The sequence below is a fragment of the Papilio xuthus genome, unplaced genomic scaffold (genome assembly GCF_000836235.2).
Source record: "Papilio xuthus unplaced genomic scaffold, Pxut_1.1 DF825355.1, whole genome shotgun sequence".
NCBI classification, from domain to species: domain Eukaryota; kingdom Metazoa; phylum Arthropoda; class Insecta; order Lepidoptera; family Papilionidae; genus Papilio; species Papilio xuthus.
The window spans coordinates 86,634-107,596 of record NW_013533294.1 but is presented as its reverse complement, the minus strand read 5'-3'; the positions used below and the strand labels follow the sequence as shown (position 1 = coordinate 107,596).

The 20,963-nt window shown below is 38.7% G+C and overlaps 4 protein-coding genes across 8 annotated transcripts in view; 2 read left to right on the top strand and 2 right to left on the bottom strand.

The window, feature by feature from the left end:
• The first annotated feature begins 3,861 nt into the window (after positions 1-3,861).
• On the top strand, positions 3,862-5,894 carry LOC106126009 (collagenase-like). Its single transcript, XM_013323447.1, has 5 exons — positions 3,862-4,088; positions 4,587-4,854; positions 5,018-5,107; positions 5,337-5,521; positions 5,724-5,894. Exons 1-5 carry the CDS (start codon positions 3,894-3,896, stop codon positions 5,826-5,828), a joined length of 843 nt encoding a protein of 280 aa, XP_013178901.1. The 5' UTR covers positions 3,862-3,893; the 3' UTR covers positions 5,829-5,894.
• Positions 5,895-6,954: 1,060 nt separating this feature from the next.
• On the bottom strand, positions 6,955-9,129 carry LOC106126007 (collagenase-like). Its single transcript, XM_013323445.1, has 5 exons — positions 8,909-9,129; positions 8,339-8,606; positions 7,866-7,955; positions 7,350-7,534; positions 6,955-7,104 (listed from the first exon to the last, which is right to left on the bottom strand). The coding sequence occupies exons 1-5, from the start codon at positions 9,110-9,112 to the stop codon at positions 7,000-7,002; spliced, it is 852 nt and encodes a 283-aa protein (XP_013178899.1). The 5' UTR covers positions 9,113-9,129; the 3' UTR covers positions 6,955-6,999.
• A 3,189-nt stretch (positions 9,130-12,318) lies between these two features.
• Positions 12,319-20,963, top strand: part of LOC106126006 (collagenase-like) — an 11,530-nt gene continuing 2,885 nt past the window's right edge. Inside the window, exons 1-5 of one of the 5 annotated variants that reach the window (XM_013323440.1) lie at positions 12,320-12,547; positions 12,894-13,161; positions 13,401-13,490; positions 13,680-13,870; positions 13,958-14,132. In XM_013323440.1, the coding sequence (XP_013178894.1) occupies positions 12,347-12,547; positions 12,894-13,161; positions 13,401-13,490; positions 13,680-13,870; positions 13,958-14,062 (855 nt within the window). In that variant the 5' untranslated portion in view covers positions 12,320-12,346 and the 3' untranslated portion in view covers positions 14,063-14,132. Of the gene's footprint in view, positions 12,548-12,893; positions 13,162-13,400; positions 13,491-13,679; positions 13,871-13,957; positions 14,133-20,963 lie in introns of those variants that run through there. The other 4 variants (XM_013323444.1, XM_013323442.1, XM_013323443.1 and 1 more) reach the window with 4 other exon arrangements.
• Positions 15,416-17,369, bottom strand: LOC106126008 (collagenase-like). Its single transcript, XM_013323446.1, has 5 exons — positions 17,140-17,369; positions 16,683-16,950; positions 16,485-16,574; positions 16,044-16,228; positions 15,416-15,580 (listed from the first exon to the last, which is right to left on the bottom strand). The coding sequence occupies exons 1-5, from the start codon at positions 17,338-17,340 to the stop codon at positions 15,476-15,478; spliced, it is 849 nt and encodes a 282-aa protein (XP_013178900.1). The 5' UTR covers positions 17,341-17,369; the 3' UTR covers positions 15,416-15,475.

Here is a 20,963-nt window from a genome sequence, read left to right as displayed (position 1 = left end):
GGGGGGGGGGGGGGGGGCAACCGGAAATGACGTATCTCGCCGGAAGTGCGCGTGTTTGTGTTTCGAAACACGTTCAATTTTCCGGTTTATTGAAAATCGTATTGCAAATGTTTGAATAATATTTTTTATTGTTTTAATTTTATGTTTTTTTTTTGCAGAATACACTAACAATAATACTTAAATGTTTTTAAATATTACCTCAAAATTGACTAAAAGAATTTTTTAAACAGATAAAATTTACTTAAACAATATACAAATTAAAGCTACAATAAATAATTAAAATACAAAATCTTACTAATATTATAAATGCGAATGTTTAGATGTATGGATGTTTGGCATGTTTGACCTCGCGGATATTTGGCACAGATATAGAACAAAGTCTGAAAGAACATATAGACTACCAATTAAGTTTTTTAATTCCTTGCGGACGGAGTCGCGGGTGACTGTTAGTAAAATGATATATATAAGTATTACATTTAGTAAAATGATGATTTTGTGTCAAAATTAAATATAACTGTTCGTGTGTTGCACTCCGCGCCCGCACCCGCCCCCCCCTTGTGCCTGGGGGAGGCAATACGTAAGCGGCTTTTGTTTAGTTAAATATTTGAAGTACAGGGTGTGTCCGACACGCCCCGCCCCCTGCAACCCCTTCTCCCCTGCCCCCGTTACCCGCACTGGTCACTTCATATCAAACCCTTTATGTTTTGTTTCTATGAAATCTATTCTCTCTTTCACACCAACAAATGGTGAAAGAGATAGTATTAACTGAGCAATGCAAAGTGTTAAACAAAGAACAGAGCTGACTTTCATTCGTAAGTAATAATTTTGGCAAATATTTTTTTTTTGCATATTTTTTAGTCGACTTCAATAAGAAGGAGGTTAATTAATTTGTCTGTATTTTTATGATAAACTAGCTGTCGCCCGCAACTCCGTCCGCGTGGATATATAAGAAAACTTAATATATAGATAAGTTAAATAAAAAGCAGCTCTTCAAGGCATAATTAAAAAAAAAATTGAATAAATAGTATCCTATGTCCGTCTCCTGGCTCTAAGCTACCTCCTCAACAATTTTCAGTCATATCGGTAAAGCCGTTCTTGAGTTATAAATAGTGTAACTAACACGACTTTCTTTTATATATATATTCTTAAAGAAATTTCTTACTTTCGAACGTTCATCAAAATTATGTTTTTGTTACTTTTTAGAGCGTTTTGTTAGAATATTTTATTCATGAATTTCGGCTTTCTTTAAAAAAAATATATAGAAAGATTGTTATTTTTGAATGTATCTGCTTACTCTAAATCAGTAACAGAGTAAACAAATATATATTAAACCTATTAGCTACCCCGAGGGATGCACGCGCCCCCCGGGAGCTGACATCCCCCGGGGGGTTGGGGGAGGTTTAATATTTAAGGAGAACATTATCTGTATAACGGATAGTTGTTAAAATCGAGTACATCTTTGCTTCACAGTTGAAGAATTAAATTTCCTACCCAATTAAGATGGAATATCCTACACTACGTTGTTACCACAAGCCCATTTACACGTGCGTTTATCGCGCGTTAAAAACGTTCAAATATATCAAACGCCACGTTTTTTTTATCGCGCAGTGTTGCATTTTGAACGCTGGGCGAACGAAATTACTGTGATTTTAAAGCGTTCATCGCTCCAGAGCCGCCAACATCAAGTTTTATTGCAGCGTTTAAATACGAATGTTTGGTTGGATGGATGTTTGTTAGAAGGTATCTCCAGAATTGCTACATAGTCTGGAAGAACACATAGGCTACTAAGTTTTAATTTATACCACGTGAAGGAAGTCGCGTGCGAGAGCAAGTCTTAGGATGTACCAAAGTTCGCTGTTTTACAGTAACATATGTACAAGTTTTGTTATTTATTAAATTATTTCATTAGTTAAAAGATTATAATTTATTTAAGATAAGAATGTAGAATAATAATTAATTAATCAAGACAAAGATTAAACTGTATATTTTGGATTTTATACTTTTACAAGCGGTCGCTCACGACTTCTTTGCGCTGGAAAAGGTATCCTATAACATGGCCGTGTACATCAGCTACCTTCCCGTTTAAGTCCTGTCAAAATCTGTCCACACGTTCCGAAGATAACCCGGAACATACGCTGATTTGCAGACAGACACAAAAGTTTTAAAATTTGGTTTATCTCTATCAGCACTATGCGTATACATATACGAAATACGATTTTTTTTTTCTCAAAATAGACACTCTTTTTTTATTTTATTCATTTCTAAAGACTAGCTATCGCCAGCAACTTAATAAGTAGTTTATGTGTTCTTCCAGACTATGTTCTACATGTGTGTCAAATTTCATCGAGATCCGTTCAGCTGTTCCGGAGTTGCCTTCAAACAATCATTTATCTAAACATTCTGGTTTATAAAATTAGTAGGATTATATTTAATACAATCGAATTTCGACTTTATTTAAAGAACATTGTAATCAAATTTAATCAGAAAACGATTAGCCAGATATCGCGTATTTCCTAATCTCGGGAAATACCCAAAAAATTAAAAATTTAGATAAGAAAATGTTTTTTAATTTTACACAAATTAAATTTTAAAAAAATAATAATGAATACTTTTCCTTAAGTCGAATCAATTCCGCGTTTCCACTTATTTTAGCCTACATTTTTCTTGTAAGATAGGATTGGAAAGATGATGTGGATTTGGCGGAGACGACTCTTTGGTGTATTTTACTATTTATATCCACTAACTAGTTATTTCCTGCGCGTCTCGTTCCGAACGAAAATAAAAAAAAATTGTATGTGTACGTCCAGACTATATTATATAATACATTTATGTCAAATTTCAGTGAGATTTAGGATAAATATTCGCATTTGTAATATTAGCAAGAGTAAGATTGTTATTTTATAATTAACTAGCTGTCGCCCGCGACTCCGTCCGCGTGGATATATAAAAAAAAACTCAATATATATATAAGTTAAATAAAAAGCACCTCTTCAGGGCATAAATTCGAAAAAAAACGAATAAATAGTATCCTATGTCCGTCTCCTGGCTCTAAGCTACCTCCTCACCAATTTTCAGCTATATCGGTAAAGCCGTTCTTGAGTTATAAATAGTGTAACTAAACACGACTTCCTTATATATATATATATATCTGCATGTAGTAATGTTGATAAAACTTAAAAAAAAATCATCGCAAATTAATCGCAGCCTACTCTAAGTGAGAGTATATGATAGTGAATGCTGGCCAAGTGCGGGTTGACTTCACACATATGTTTGAGTTTGTCAGATATGTGCAGCATCACGATGTTTTCCTTCACCGTAACAACACATTGGTACATGGCGGGATTTAATTTTGGACGTATCGATTAACACGTACAGCTACAACTTAATTCTTTATTATTTCTTCTTCTTCTTGAGGGTTCCTCGTTTAGCGAAGGTTAGTAAAGTCGGAAAAGGTGACTGAACAGCGAAGTGACCCATAGACATTTGCACTATGTGTAAATTAAAAAAAATGCTAAATCGTTGCCTTTTTGTAGACATCATGTCCACCTCCACTACCTCCACCCATAGACAAGAGGAAATGGACTAGAGTGCCTCCTTCTGTCTGGCCGAGTAAGATATTATTGCAGTAACATTTTGTGGACTGACTATTTAATAACTAAGGGATATATTAGAAATTAGTTTATTTTTATAAGTTCTCGTATCGATTTTAATGATTTCAGATTCAATGTTAATCTGTGCTATCGCTTCCTACGATAACTAAGTTTAAATTATTATCCGTCAAAATTACTGACGTCTTTCTTATCATGATAAATTACAATAATCTTTAAATTGACATATTTTATTAGTATAAAAGGTTAAACAGCTTGTCGCCAGTATCCCTGGAAGCCGTCAGAATGAAGTTATTAGTTGTTGCTGCAGCCTGCTTGGTGGCGCTGGTCGCCGCGGAGGAGCCCATCGTGCTCCACTACCATGAGAACATCGGCTTCAAGCGCGCGGAGCAGATCCGCCAAGCTGAGCTGGCGGCGGACTTCGACGGCAACAGGATCACTGGGGGATCCGCGGCATCACTCGGCGCCTACCCTTTCATGGTAATCAAATATATCTTACCAAATTTGCTGTCAGTTTGTGTCTGAGTGAAAATTGTGCAGAGACTAATTAGTTGTTTAGTCTTCTTTCCCTACCCACCCTTTTAGTATAAAGGAAAATATGGGATGGGGAAGTGAATTGGAGGGAGGAGACGCATAGAAAGGAGAAAAAATCGAATAGCACAGTTCCTTATTCAAAACTGTAGTTTTCAGAGTACTGAGGGTATAGTAATAAAATTTGTTACACGCGCCTTCGTAGCATCATCTACAAAATATGTAAAAATTTCTATAAGATTTGTCAGAGCTTGTTCTATTTTACAACCGGTAGTGGCGCTGAAATTGATAACATTACCTAAACGTTCTCATAAATATTCGTGCTAGGGCCTCAGATTGTCATGATGATCACTGATCTTCGAAAGGAGATGGCAGTTTAAGAAGAAGCTTACATGACTAAACCGTCATTCAATTCGTAAATGCTTTAAAAACGAATTTGTGTATCAGGGCGGTCTGGTCATCGCTATGACCACCGGTCAGACCTCAGTCTGCGGCTCCTCTCTGCTGACCAACACGAGGCTGGTGACCGCCGCCCACTGCTGGTGGGACGGTCGCAGCCAGGCGCGTCAGTTCACCGTCGTCCTCGGCTCCATCCGTCTCTTCTCCGGCGGTACCCGTATCAACACCAACAGAGTACAGATGCACGGCAGCTGGAACCCCAACAACGCCAATAACGATGTAGCAGTGATCACCATCAACTCTGTCAGCTACAGCAGTGAGTAACTTGTCTTTACAAACAACTTCTAATAAACAATAAGAAATCGACGATATAATTTCCGCGAGTCTCCCTCCCATCTACTATGTTTGTAAATAAAATTGACCTATTTGTTAATATTGGTTTTAGCTGTTTGAGGTTGAATATTTAATCGTTATTTCAGACAACATCCGTAACATCGCCATGGCTTCTGGCAGCAACGATTTCGCCGGTACTTGGGCCTGGGCTGCTGGCTTCGGTGCTACTGGAGATGGTGAGTCGCTATTACCTTATGAACTCGTTGAAATGGTACTATACCACGACTACATAGAAAATAAGCGTGAAGAGGATGACACTCCGCGTTTCGTTTAAATGTGCGTTGTGATGGCCTAATTCTAGTGCCGTTCCACTTTACACCTTATTCTTGTAAGAACAAAATGGGTAAGTGGATAGTTTTTGTTTCCCTCATTTCACTTATACTCATATCCGCACTCTGTTGTCAGGTCACAACATCGGCTCCAACCAGGCGCTCTCCCACGCCCGTGTGCAGGTTATCACCAACGCCGTCTGCAGAAACACCTTCGGATCCTCCATCGTAGTAGCCTCCACCCTCTGTATCAGTGGTGCCAACCGCGTCAGCACTTGCGGCGGAGACTCCGGTGGTCCGCTCGTCGCCAACAACCAGCTCGTCAGTATCATCTTTCTTTATTACTTTATTTGAACAGTTGCAACAACACGACCACACTAAAGACATGCTTCGATACCCGAGTTTATGCTGATAACTTTCTTATAAGGAAATGCTGCGATAAATAGCTACTATTTTAGCGCTTCTGTTACCAGCAACATTCTTGTCTTTCGCGACATGAGTCTTACGTTACAATTGCTTACAGATTGGTATCACATCGTTCGGTTCCCCGCGCGGCTGCCAACAGAGCCTGCCCGCTGGTTTCGCTCGTGTCACCTCCTTCAACTCCTGGATCTCCGCCCGCCTTTGAGCGCCTTCATCTGACGGACTCGACAACTGCCTAAAGACTTAATAAAATATACTTTTCTGAAATGTTTGTCGATTCTATTTAATACAGTAAATCACTGTTACAGATGACGACCTTTATTTCCTACGCATTTCGATGACGTTTTGTTTGACTAGTCTTGTGGAAATCACCTCTAACCTCAGCTTATATAAACTTGAACACTTGAATTGTGTTTCAACAACTAAAAAACATTTAAAGCTTTTGAGTACCAGCTTAGTTTATCACAACTCGATCTCTCTCTGTGCATCTTATCCGCGAGGGTCGTACGAGTTGAGGTTTTCAATCATCATCAGCTCACTATACGTCCCCAACGAGGGGTTCGGAGCCTACCCTAAGTTAAAGGTAATAAGGCCATAGTCAACCACGCTGGCCAAGTGCGGGTTGGTTGACTTCACGCATATCTTTGAATTTCTTCTCAGATATGTGCAGGTTGTATCACGATGTTTTCCTTCACCGTAAGAACGTCGAATAAATGTACATATGTAAATCGGAAATCGAAAAACACATTGGTACATGGCGGGATTCGAACCCTGGATCTGCAGATTGCAAGTCAAGTGCTTGACCACTGATCCAGGGACGAATCAAAATCAAACTTTCATCAATTGATGAATTAAAAAACATTTATTATTTTCCATCATAATCAATAACTAGCGCCCGCCCGCGACTTCGTCAGCGCAAAATTAAATTTAAAAAATAACCTATACGCATATGCTCGCTTACATTGTTTGTTTTTCTGTCCAAGTTTCGTCAAAATCGGACAGACATAGACACAAAAAAAATTGCTTATTTGTTAGCTACAAGCCATTACATTGTGTGCTAAATATAATTTTTATGTATAATACATACAGACTATCCAATTTTATAAATATATAAAGATTTTCAATTAATAACACCGTATCAAATCATCCAGAATATAACGTAAATAACGACGAAAACCGTATTTTCATCCCATTTATAGTTTAGTCGAACATTTAGTTTGATTCTTTACTCTCTCAACAACAATATACTAACCTAACGCCGGCGCTGTTTGTGTTCACAATTATGAGAGAAACAACGAGGATTCATTTGTGGCGTAAAATAAAATTGCTTGTTATAGAAAAATAAACTTTTATTTATTCCGATTAACCAGATACGTTTACATGCGGGCCCGGATCCAGGAGTTGAAGGAGGTGACACGAGCGAAGCCGGCGGGCAGGTTGCGCTGGCAGCCGGTGTCTGATCCGAATGATGTCACACCGATCTGAAACAGTGACGTCATAAGTTAGTCACAACATATGTAGGAAAGTAGTGGAAAGAATGTCTGACGGATTAATATGAAACATTCAGGAGTTATAGGAGCCTTTAGATGACTCAAAATCAGATTTCACATGTAAATTAACATGGCGTTCCTACGGTAAAGGAAAAAATCATGATGCAACCGTGGCCGTGTTTAGGACAATCTCGAGCTCTTATAGTAGCCACCTATAACGAGGTTATTCTACTGACCAGCTGGTTGTTGGCGACGAGTGGGCCGCCGGAGTCTCCGTGGCATGTGCTGACACCGCCAGCACCGCTGATGCAGAGGGTCGAAGCAATGATGACTTGTGGCCCGTAGACCTGCTGGCACGCAGCATTCGTGATAACCTGAACACGAGCGTGCGCCAGGGTCTGCGTGATGCCTACACTACCTCCTGTAACATATTAAAGTGGAAAATATTAAAGTACTAGCACGAATACGTTACAGAGAAAAACTTAATTAGTATTCTACATCTATACCTAATTGTATAAAGCTCAGTTGAGCTGTTCTGGAGTCACTCTGTAACAAACATAAGCTGGAGGAAGTATTTTGAAACGTATCGAAAATCGGAATGTTGGAATATAAGCAAATGTGAAACAAGGAGGAGATAATATGCGCTTATTTTATCAGGGTCGATCAGCACCAAGACATTGTTGAACTTTGATCAGTTAAAGGCGAAGTAAATGTAACTTAAAATTTAGTAGCAAAATAGAATGAGTTCTGACCATCTCTGGTAGCACCGAAGCCGGCAGCCTGCGCCCACTGACCGGCGAAGTCATTGTTGCCAGACGCGAGTCCAATGCTGTTGATGTTGTCTGTAACAATCGCCGTACAATTATTAATTTTATACCATTTTAATACGAGGTAAAATATTTGAAAGTGTATTTTTGTTGTAACCAATATAACTGAAGTCTCGGCTTGTATTGTAAGAATCATCACATCACTCAGTCTGCTATTGCTGTCTCAATAAATTCAAGTAAAATGATAAGGATGACCAGGGCCGGTTACAGCATTTCCGCTGCCCTAGGCGACATTTATGCGGCATCCCCTTTTTTTGGTGCCGGGAGAAATCGTCCAATGATGGGTATCTTATGGGGACACCATAGGCTTCCCTCTCCGCGACTCTGGCGCCTCCTGCGCCCCCTTACGCCCGGGACCGTGTATAGTCTCCCCACCTCACATATATCGGCAAACTCACTGTTGAAGCTCACAGAATTGATGATAATAATGGCGATATCATTGTTGACTGTGGAAGGGTTCCAGCTGCCGTGCATCTCCACTCTATTCGTGTTTATGCGAGTGCCGCCGAAGAACAGTCTGACTGATCCGAGGACGACAGTGAACTGACGCGCCTGGTTGCGACCGTCAAACCAGCAGTGGGCGGCGGTTACCAGCCTCGTGTTCGAGATTAAAGTGGACCCGCATACTGACGTCAGTCCGTTGGTGAGAGTGATGACCAGACCGCCCTGTAAGAGAGAAACAAATAAAATTATAGTCGAAGATTCGCTCGACTCTTTGGTTTAATATGCATATAAAGTAAAAGAATAAATTTCCGGCATCAGTGTTGCCAAATGCACAGAAACCTACAATTATAGAGTGAATAGGGCTTTGCTTATCTCCAGTTAGTTTTATGTATTATATTTAACGACTACATCAGCAGGTAAAGAACAAGAGCTAGATTTTTCATCACGATCTTATAGTACTTAATAACTTTGCAGTTTTGTACTTTAGCTTATTTGTCCAGATAAATAATTCGAATAGGACATACCATGAAGGGATACTGTCCGAGTGCAGCTGCAGAACCGCCTACAATTCTGCTGCCGTCGAAGTCAGCCGCCAGCTCGGCCTGTTTGATCTCCGTAGCGCGCTGGATGCCGACATTCTCATGATAGTGCAGGAGAACCTTCTCCCGCGCGCCCTCTGCCTGCACCAGACACGCAACCGCCAAACACAAAGCAGTCAGGAGTTTCATTTTAAAAATTATCTCGTTTAATTAATACGTTATTACCTTTTATACCAAAATACATACTTATTATTCGAGATTAATATGATATTTCAAGATAATGTCTAAAGTTTGGATTCCAGTTTTATTGATAAATTCCTTGCAATAATCATAATTACGATAATTTAATGAGATACAATAATATCAATTATATTTTTGTTGTCAACCACATTGTTTGTGTGTAACTGTGTACAGTCAGCTTTTATATCGGTCACATTTAAATAAGCTTTTTAGTATCATTACGTTATATTATTAGTACGAATCCACACCATCGTTAGAAATCGCTACAATCATCACCAAAATGGCGTAAATCATATAGTCACAAAATTTCACGTCTTATAGCCTGTCTATTTATCATTGTATCAAGTTGATTTTAATCTGCGAATATCTTATCTGTAGATCAACTTGAGCTGGTCAATTCCTCGGGTTCTCGCGGTCTATATTTCTACGTTTGTAACGTCGATACTCCTCAAACTGGGTCAAATAAATCATTGGATGACATTTTTGTTTCCACGTCCACCAATAACTCAAGGGTTGACAAGTTTGTCTTTTTAATTAAGTTTATTATAAGTATACAAGTGTACGTTTTATTCGTAACTATTTCTTAAAAAATAACAATATTCGAATTACAGTTTATTAATAATGTTTTAAAACTAAAAGTCAGTCTGAGAACACTCACATTTTAATTTTTTACATTCCGATTAAAATAAAAATGAAAATCCTTAGTGACATCTGCTGGCCATTATGTTTTTTTTTATTTTGTTTAGTTTCGCTATTGATCACAAGATGTCATCACTAAATTAAAAGTGACAAAATAAAATAAGAGATGTCGCCAGATGTGCATGCAGTAAATAGTTTCGCTATTACTCACAAGATGTCACTTAAATTATAAAGTGATAATATTTTTCAAAGAAATCATTACACATACGAATACTAATCCTCGACAACATGAAACAACAAGCAAATGGTGACAGCTACTCAGAATGTGTCATTATTATCAAAATACTAAAGTTCTTGTTTAGACAATAATGTTAAATATATTTTCATCACTACCTTAATATGTTTCTGATTTTTTTTGATAAAACAGTCATTAGTCATTTTAAAAAACAATTAAGTCCCATGCACTGTATATTTGCCTGCCACTCGAGTCCTCCGTCTGCAACCCGTATAGTATTAGGGGTCAGGAAGTCAAAGTCAATCATTTTGGCCCAGTGCTGGTTGACTTCACACGTATTTTTGAATTTATTGTTGTATTCTTTCAAGTTATAAACGTGGGATAATGTGTGTTCATATTTTAATATTGCTGTGCCGTCGCTTTTACGATTTATAAAACCAGTAACATTTGAGAACAATTGTGGTTGCTCGGGGTGCGGCACTCTGTAGAACGCACCACGTCTGGTGCTCGCAGCTAACCACGTGACAAGTCAACAAGACAGTAAAAGTGGTACACGCTAGTACAGTACTCCAAGAACATAGGCGTGGATTAGAAGTAATTCCGCGTATAGCATGATGTGCATATGTTCCTTACGTCTCATTTTAGTCCTCTTTCCCTTCTCACCCAATTCTTATAAGGAATGGATGGGCAGGGAAGGGAAATATTCTCTTTCCACGCATGTCCTCCGTGGATTAAAGGTAGGCAACGCATCTACAGTTGCGGAGTGAGCAGGAGTCGCTTCGCTGTTTCTGCAAAATCAAATTCCTGCTTGCTTATTTGCCATCTAATAATAATACTCTCATTCTGAAGACTCGAGTAACCGAATGCCGTTTTATATGTCAACGTTTAAGATAATTGTAATTAATCGATAGTGTCATCCGGAATTAACATTTCGTAGATTCTAGAGATCGATTATATCTCACATCGCGATTTAAATACCTGCATTTCTGTATAAGTGTAAATAAAGGTTAACGCGCATTACCCCACTCCTCCACCTCGTACTGCTATATTATTATAAATGTTGCCCGTGGTTCCGTCCGCGTGAGATAATTAGTAGTCTGTATGTTCTTTCAAACTATGTTCTACATCTATGCCAAAATTTCAAGAAGGTCCATGAAATAGTTCTAGAGAAACTTTTTAACGAACATTCATCCATCTAAACATTCGTATTTATATTGTCACTTGCAAAATTTCCGAGAGATTGTTGTTACCCTAAAATTGTCTAACGCATTTCTATTTTAGCGAAGTCAGTCGCTCGCTTACTGCGCTGCCACCTTTACTATCAATAAATGCAAGTGATATCACAATCACTGAGGAAGGAAACAGATTAAATAATGACAAAGATAAATCACACTAATTACATATCATATTTATGTCGCAATCTTCATTATATATATACAGGTTGTTCCAAAATAAGTGCAACAGTAAAAAACAAAACATTTTTTCGGTAGCCCAAATGTTATACTGTAGTTTCTGCTTATAATGAAGGAGAATTAAAGACGTAGCAGTGGAATCTTACTTTTTATTCATATAAACCTCACATATTCTAAAACAAACTTTCATCCCCTATTGTTATTTTGCACTCTTGAGAGTAAAATATTTACAAACATTGAGTAATATTTAATTATGTCAAATTAACAGTCTAAAAAAAAGGTTCAAACTTCGAGCAGTGAAAACGACGATACAGCCATACAAATTTCCACCCTCACTTTCAACCCCTCACAACCATTTTTCACGTTAAAAAGTAGTCTGTGTCCTTTCTCACGCTCTAGACTACCTGTGTAGCAAATTTCATTTAGATCGGCTCAGTAGTTTTAGGTGAAAGAAGAACAGATAGACAGACAAGCAGACAGACGGAGTAACTCTCGCTTTTGTAATATTAGTAAGGATGATCGAATTTCAACTAATAGGCGAGTATGAGTTAATTAACAAACAGAATTTCCAAAAGCATTAGTTGACTCTCTCGCGAATACTTTTTGTACAAGCTCGTACTTTACTACGTATATTTATTTAGACAATCAAAGTGCAAAGTTTATTGTAATAATTATGAGAAGAAATCTTAATTAGAAACATCAGAAAATTTTATATATTTAATATATCGCTGATGTACTCAGAGTACTTCCGATGCGATGCGCAGCTGAATTACTCACAGAAATATAATAATTAACGATTATCCGACACTATCATAACTAATTATAATTATCTATTTACAGCGTTATAAAAACTAGGCCTGGACCCAACCGAGCACATCACATCAAGTACCAAGCAAGATGAAGCTCTCTCTGGTCGCCCTCTCCTGCCTGCTGCTGGCCGCCGCCAACGCGTACGAGCAGATCGACCTCAACTACCACGAGAATGTGGGCATCCCCAAGGCGGAGGCCATCCGCCAGGCGGAGCTCGCCGCAGACTTCGACGGCAGCAGGATCGTCGGTGGCTCCACTGTCAGCCGCCTCGGAGAGTGGCCCTTCATCGTAAGCTGACAACTTCCTGTATAATTGTGTCATGGATCATTGAAAGAAATGACTTACACAAATCACATTCGCATCATGATTAAATAAACAGTATTACATATACCTTTTTTAGAATAGAGAAAGATTTTGTCTAGGAAACAGAAGTGGTGCAAATTGGAAGAGGGTCAGCAAATTTTATTTGGAGTCGGTATCCTGAACTGCTGACAATATTGATGTTTGTGTCCGTAGTATTCATAGTAAAATGTTTTCGTTATAGTTTCATAATAATGATTATTTAGTAAAATGTGTAATAACTGTTGAAAGCCAAACCATTACATGTGTCTCAATGTTCTATGTACCTTCGCAGGGTGGTCTCGTCATCTCGCTGACTGACGGCAGACAATCTGTCTGTGGCTCCTCCCTGTTGTCTACAACCAAGCTGGTGACCGCTGCCCACTGCTGGCGCACGCACAACGTCCAGGCGCGTCAGTTCACCGTCGTCCTCGGCAGCCTGCGCCTCTTCTCCGGTGGCACCCGCATCAACACCAACCGCGTCGAGATGCACAGCAGCTACAACATGAATACATTGAACAACGACATCGCTATGATCACCATCAACAGTGTCAACCTTAACAGTGAGAGTGTTTATTATTCTTCAAAGTACCTTCATGACCAATATTTCCTTCTCTTTTTGGATAGAGTTTTGAAAGAAGACTTTAATAGTTTTTGCGTATATAGTTTCCAAGGTTTACAAGGTCAAGCTTATTCACTGTTAATATTTTCTCCATTAGAACACCAGTAGAACCTAGCTCCTAGGTTAGCGTTTATTCCTGGATAAGAAACGTCTTAATCATGGAAGTATTATGTATTCCAGACAACGTCAACACGATCGCTCTCGCTTCCGGCAGCAACAACTACGCCGGCTCCTGGGCGCGCGCTGCTGGCTTCGGACTGACCAGAGACGGTGAGAGAATATAGTGTTTTTATATCGCCTTTTTGCACTGTTTAAGAAATATTCAGTAGCATTAAGCCGGTGAAATTCACCGAACAGATGACTGACAGGAACCTCCTGGAATCCTAATAAGATTAAAGAACTGTCCGAGGTTAGAATTGAAACTCAATACAAGTATGAACATATTTTAAACATTTGCAGGAGGCGCCATCTCCAACAGCCAGGCGCTGTCGCATGCTCGACTTCAGGTGATCACCAATGCCGCCTGCAGGAACACGTATGGCTCCGCCGTGGTGGTCTCCTCCACGCTTTGCGTCAGCGGCGCCAACCGCATCAGCACTTGCAGCGGTGACTCCGGCGGCCCGCTCACCACGGATGACAGAAGGACACTTGTAAGTATTATATTTCTGTATAAGTAACTAATACTACTCTAATACTACTAACGACCGACGATATATTGTTTGCTTGTCCTTTGACAGATTGGTATCACGTCATTCGGCTCCGACAGCGGATGCCAGCGCAACCTGCCCGCCGGCTTTGCTCGTGTCACCTCATTCAACTCCTGGATCCGGGCCCGCATGTGAATACTACCTGCTCTTTTTAATATTTCAAATTAAATAAACGACTCCTTTACATTAAACTTGCATATTATTATCGATCTCTTCTCTCTCTCTCTTCTTTTATTTAATCATGCTGTATAGTACTAACTATAATTTTGTCGTTCGCAATAAACACGCTACGTACTATTATAAAATTTTATTGAATTCTACATATCTGTGGCAATTAAAGAAATTCAAAACTGGACATAGAAATACATTCTCGCTTTTCTCCACTCGTTATCGGCCTGGCAGTAGTGATTGTCACTTGACAACGATTTATCGAATTTATACGATGTTTTCATTACGAAATATAGTATTAATTCGATCTTTTGACATATCTTTATTGTATTTTATCTATTTATTTATATAAAAAATGGAACATTTACTTCGGAACCACAAGCCGTCACAAAGTTTGCGTCATATGATCTTGCGTTGAAAGCGAGTTGAGTTATATCACCTAACTGATGCGATTTAATATAAATGTATAAGTCTGTTCAATTTTAATAGCAAATTAAATAATTCCAAATCAACTTCGCTGCAAATAAACATCATCATCAGTTCACTATATGTCTCCATTGAGGGGCTCGGAGCGTACCCTAACTTAGGGGTGACTAGGCCATAGTCAATCACGCTGGCCAAGTGCGCGTTGACTTTTCACATACGTAAATAAATATTTAAACAAAAAAAAATCGTAATAGCATTCACAAGAAAATTGTTATATCAAAATTGAATAATTGCAAGTAATGCCATCTATCGGATATATTTGGTACTTTAGTTTTAAAATAAGATGCATGGTTGTATTTTTTGCTTAAGAGATGTCACTAATATTATAATTTTTGATATTTGAAAGGAAACTGATTTAAGAAGCATATTTGTCCTTCCAGACTATGTTCTATTTATTTACATAAAATTTTATCGAGATCCGTTCAGCCGTTCTGGGTATACCTTCTAACAAACATCCATTCATCTTAACTTTCGTATTAATATTATTAGTAAAATACTTGTAACATTAATTTGTTCATTAAAATTTCACTCCTAAGTCTTACCAAATTATGAATTAATTTATATTTGTTGCCAAGTTACTCCAGATCGGACAGAATCTGGATAAAATTAAACACAGAGATACATTACAGTCTAGTTACTATTAATGCCGAAAATAATGTTGTTTTTGTGACACATTTGTTTTTGTCTAGTGTACTGAAATCCTTGGGAGTAAGGGGTAACTAGTGGTCAGGAATCATCTCTATGTCACCCCTCATTTACAACCCTTCTCTTACGAGACGCTATTTTTTTTATTTTAAGTGGAAAGCTAATTTGCATAGTAATGAAACAAATTATTATAGAAATTTAAAGCATCCTTTATTGTGATCACAGCATTTTGTAGTTCAGTTGAGCAGCTCACAGCCGGGAACTGATCCAGGAGTTGAAGGAGGAGACGCGCGCGAAACCGGCCGGGTGACCGCGCTGGCAGCCGTTTGGTGATCCGAACGATGTGATACCGATCTGTAACACAATTGAATTGTTCACACATTCTTCTTCGAAAATTTGTTATAGTAAATATTGGAATCCTTCTGCACCATCCTCTGTTCATTTAGATATGTCTATGGGTTATGGTCTCTTCGGCTTAGATTAACCAAGATTCCAACTTTAGGTGCTATCTGTTGAGCAAATTAAACAAGAGAGCCATCTATCGTTGGATAGTTGAAACGTATTCTCATGACGATATATTAAAATTTGTGTATGGACGCTGAATGCTTATAGCGCTGTTAAGTAAATTATCTCAGAATGACGGCCAATAGTGTGTCTTCGCGAATTACTATCGATATTTCTATAAAGTTATCTTTTTAAAGACGAAACTTTGCTCGTATCTTAAATACGCCGACATGTAACCTACTGTTCAAGATTCCTGGAGTGTGATTAAAGTTATTGCACAAAAGAGGGCGCTGTAAGGTCAAAAGATACTGACCAGTCGGTTGTTGGCGACGAGAGGGCCGCCGGAGTCGCCACCGCAAGTGCTGCGACCATTTGCACCGCTCGTACACAACGTGGAGGACACAATGATGGAGGATCCGAAGGTGTTTCTGCAGACGGCGTTGGTGATAACCTGAAGACGAACGTGCGACAGCGCCTGGTTGTTACCGATGTTGCCTCCTGCAAAACACATCATATCTCAAACTTTCATTTGAACTACACTAAAAAGTTGAAGGATAAAGAAAAATAATTGAGCATTATATTGGCAGCAGCATTTCTGTAGGCGACAACAAACTGTTTGAAGCAGTCCATTTATTTTGACTTTTAACTGAACTACGCTATTTATAGTGAGTTCGCGCATTCTTTGCACCAACTAATGGCCGGAATGGATGCACGACTGCGAATGTGTCCGGGGTAAAGGAAAGGAATCACGTACCGTCCCTGGTAATTCCGAAGCCGGCTGCGTCCGCCCACGTGCCCGCTAAGTCGTTGTTGCCCGACGCCAATGCTATGCGGTTGATGTTGTCTGCAACACAAACGTATCTCATTAGTAATACTAATAAAATTCAAAGGCCACAAACTACTCATCTTTTGTCAATGTTTTTGTCTGTAGGCCATCAACAGTAACACTTACTGTTGAAGCTAACTGAGTTGATGGTGATGACAGCAACGTCGTTGTTTGCGTTCCTCGGGTTCCAGTTGTTGTGCATCTGTACTCTGTTGGTGTTGATACGGGAACCGCCGGAGAAGAGACGGACGGACCCGAGAACGACGGTGAACTGACGCGCCTGGTTGCGGCCGTCCCACCAGCAGTGGGCGGCGGTCACCAGTCTGGTGTTGGACAGCAGTGAGGAGCCGCAGACGGAGGTACGTCCGTTGGTGAGTGTGATCACCAGACCACCCTGCGTATTACACAGATCATTAGATAATATCTTTCTTGTTGGATTCATCAAGCAAAAACCTCATCTAGCTCTTGTTTTGTGCGAAATGTGTAATTTTTTTTTTCGTGCTTCCACTCTACTACGCCTACTCTAAACTACGCCTAATTCAGAAATAAGTGTTCATATACTGTTTTCAGAACTGAGACATACCATGTAGGGGAACGCGCCGAGGCCGGCCTGCGACCCACCGACGATCCTGCCGCCGTCAAAGTCCGCGGCGAGCTCCGACTGACGGATCTGCTCCGCCTTTTGGATTCCCTCCGACTCGTGGTAGTACAGCACGATGGGTTCCTCCGCACTCGCGCACCCCAGCGCCACCACGCAGCATACGGCGACCAGCAACAACCTCATGATGACAAGCGATGTCTAAATCTGATCACTCTGATGCAATGTCAGTTTATATATCATTTAACCTGCTGTCAGATTATTGATGTAACGATAATGTCATCCTGTATTAATATATGATGGATATACATAAGTAATTATCTCCAAAATAATAAAAAGTTATCAAATTTACATTCGGACGTTCCTATCTATTGCGATTTCTACTTTTAATTGAATTGTGTCTTGTTATTTTTACTGTATTAATAATAATTTCTACTACATAGTCTACAGATTACATTATATTACGTAGGGACAGGACGAAAAAACCGAATTGGAATGCTGTGCAGTGCTCAAATTAAAGGAAATTAGCTGTCGCTCGAGACTAAGGTCGCGCGAAGTTAAAAAAAATTGCCTATATGTTCTTCTAGACTTTGTTTTACATCTAGTACAAATTTCAGCCAGATCCATGAAGCCGTTCTGGATATTTTGTAACAAACATACATCCAAACTGTCAAGTGCGATCCCCGAATGCGACCCTCTGTTAAGAACCTCTGAGTTTAGTTAGGTGTTATACAATGTGTCTTGACTGACGTGATAGTTGTATAAATACATAAACACGTCCCTCTCATTCTCCTTCATAAAACAGAGACAGCAATATGTTTGTTTCAATGCAAATATAACGGCGGTCGAGTCGACGGTTACATAAGTAATAATAAAAGTGACGTCACGACGAAAAACAATTGATTGTTAACTTTTAAATACTATCTTTTTACTATCTCTTTCCTTATCCATCCGAGGATTTAATTTAAATCAATTAATATGTTACCGTCATATTGACTAATTCTGCCAAAACGAATAATTACTAAAACAGCAAAATGTTATAATTTTTAAATTCCTTGTCGTCATTTAATTCATAGCAAAATTGTGTTACTGTGTACTGCGTTGTAAAGGAAAACTTCTCTTAGTTAGCTACGACGTTGGTACCCGGACACAGAAAATAGCAGTCGAAAGACAACTTAATCCAACTTGATGACTATTCAGTCTTCTAGATCTTTCTACTTTTAACAAATAAATGGGAAGGTAAATTGTACTGAGCGGGAGAGGGAACGTGTTAAAAGGTTTCTCTTTTATTATCCTCTTTCTGTATGTCCTCTCCTCTGCCCACTAATGTTAAGACAATGCCAACATAGATGCTCCAAAATGCAATTTTTGCACTCGCTCCTTCTTAGATTTCCTTCATTCCTGCAACCACAGCTACGACCACTAAGAAACTCCCAACGAAACTGACATCTGCAATTCGATAGCTCCTGACGAAAAAGATCAATTAAAAAAAAATGAAAATACAGATAATAGTAGAAAATAATATTCATAGTGCGAAGCGTCGCATACAGAGTTATAGAGGTAGGCATCAGCAATTATACGTAAGCAATGTTTCATATGTCAATAAACAACAATCACTTCGCTGTTTAAGTTTGCTCGCATTAAAGTTACTAATACAAAAAAAATGACATGATCGGGCATTATCCATACTGACATATCGATCACATTGTCTACAACATAAGTTATCATGTGACATAAAGGCAATAATAATTGATTACTTTATGTAAAGATAAAATAAACGTTGTATTGTTATCTATGTGAAAATAATTGTCAGTTACTATGATACTATCAGTTTGATTTATTCTATTTACATGTATTCATTAAAAATAACAGCACTTTACTGGAGACAATTTGTGTTATGTATGCGCTTGCACTATGCGTAAATAGGAACGGTCGGCTGCGTCCGACCTGTACGAAAGGTGACATCATTAAAGAGAGTCTGCACTGAGCAACCTTTGTTTTGATTACTCCCCATACTTATAAATTTTCTTCTATAGAAGTAACGCCATCTGTTGATAAATAGACAAAACATGTCGGTGTCTATAAAAGTATTTAATTATCGGTCATTTATTTTATGATGTATTAAAATCATAAAAATGACTGACTTTATTTTTATAAATAAAATATTTCTTCTTCAATATCTTACTATTATAAATGCGAATGTTTAGATGAATGGATGTTTGTTTGAAAGTATCTCCAGAATGGCTTCTTTCTAGCTAGTATGCTATAAAGAAATTGACAATAATGACAAATCATTCCTATATGTAGCTTGAACAGATACTATACATTACTTTAAATTTAAATATTTGTTCGTAACTGTAAAGGCGCGCTGCCGGCGGGGAAGCAGCGCGGGGGTCCCTGGCAGTCCTCACCCGCCGCCCCGCGCGCCCCCTCACACCGCGTCGAACGTTCATCGGTTGCAAACAGTTCAGTTCAGTTGCGCTGTAGCACTCCGCGCGCTCACATGTCTAACATCCTCACCTTATGTTTTGTACATATATTAGTTTTTATATCATCATGAACCAGAATCACCTTTCATTATAACACATAGTACACACGCTCAACAATATTTTTATTTAATTTTATACAATGCGTGGTAAACTTGACAACTGAGAAACACGACAGAGCCAGCGACCAGCGAAACAATTTAGTTTATTATGTCTCCTCTATATATTCTTAAATGTTTTCACACTACAAGTTTCGTCTGTTGGATGTGCGTGCCGGACCCGGACTATTCTCTTAAAGAAAGTATGGGTAGGAAAAGTTTATTTGATGGAGGAGAAGACGCATAGGAAGGGTAAGATATTATATTTCTGTGCGTCTCCTTTGTCAATTAAAGATCGGCAACGCATCTGTAATTATGGATGGCTAGGCAGCGCTTCACCATCGCGGCGAATTTATGTGGCCACTTGATCGTTTGCCACGTTGTAATTTAAAATAAATTCCAGCTTGATACCTTCATGCATTTTAGAGAAAATGGTCTTGACGTACAACAAAGTGATCCTATAAGGGTTCCGTTTTTTTTTTTCCCTAAGAGGTACGGAACCAATGAATATCAAGCTTGTTATTTTATTAAACAAAGTCAAAATAACAACTCAGTTCTACACTTACAAAATCTTGTTGAGATCTGACTTCTAATGATTGCTTAGTAATGTTTGCATGTGTATGTGCCCGCGCGATGCCGGGGCGCGGCGCTAGTGTTATGAAGATAAATAACAATTAATTATAAACGAGGAACAAAACTGATATTATATTAATCAGATAATCTTCATTATTACGAAATGTCATACATATAGTAACAGCTCCTCACTTTACACTTATACATATTAATACTTTGTTTAATACTAGCGGACCCGACAGACGTTGTCTGACAATTTGACACTACGATGGTAGCGCCGTCTGTCGGATCCAATGTAAAACATTACAAAATCAACAACTACTAATAAATTAATTAAAAAAAACATTGTCCAGCGGACAAAATTGTGAATCTAAACCATTCCCAGATCCCCTTGAACACACAAAAAGTTTCATCAAAATCGGTCCAGTCGTTTGAGAGAAGTTCAGTGACATACACACTCACAGAACAATTATATATATATAAAGATAGATATACCATATGTTATTATCTTACTAATAATATAAATACAAAAGTTTCTAAGTATGGATGGATGGATCTCGCTGTGACACAGATGTAGAACATAGGCTGGAAGAAATATAGTCCACTTATTAAGTTTTTGTTTTAAATTAAAGACAGAGACGCGGACGGCAGC

Bases quoted from the DNA above. Each gene is read 5' to 3' on its own strand.
- LOC106126009 (XM_013323447.1), top strand. From the start codon at position 3,894: ATGAAGTTATTAGTTGTTGCTGCAGCCTGCTTGGTGGCGCTGGTCGCC. The intron at 5,108-5,336 runs GTGAGTCGCTAT...CTCTGTTGTCAG, and splicing joins CTTCGGTGCTACTGGAGATG to GTCACAACATCGGCTCCAAC. The intron at 5,522-5,723 runs GTCAGTATCATC...AATTGCTTACAG, and splicing joins TCGTCGCCAACAACCAGCTC to ATTGGTATCACATCGTTCGG.
- LOC106126008 (XM_013323446.1), bottom strand. From the start codon at position 17,340: ATGAGGTTGTTGCTGGTCGCCGTATGCTGCGTGGTGGCGCTGGGGTGC. The intron at 16,951-17,139 runs GTATGTCTCAGT...TGTAATACGCAG, and splicing joins TCGGCGCGTTCCCCTACATG to GGTGGTCTGGTGATCACACT. The intron at 16,575-16,682 runs GTAAGTGTTACT...TTTGTGTTGCAG, and splicing joins CAACTCAGTTAGCTTCAACA to ACAACATCAACCGCATAGCA.
- LOC106126007 (XM_013323445.1), bottom strand. From the start codon at position 9,112: ATGAAACTCCTGACTGCTTTGTGTTTGGCGGTTGCGTGTCTGGTGCAG. The intron at 7,535-7,865 runs GTCAGAACTCAT...AATATGTTACAG, and splicing joins CTTCGGTGCTACCAGAGATG to GAGGTAGTGTAGGCATCACG. The intron at 7,105-7,349 runs GTCAGTAGAATA...TCACTGTTTCAG, and splicing joins TCGTCGCCAACAACCAGCTG to ATCGGTGTGACATCATTCGG.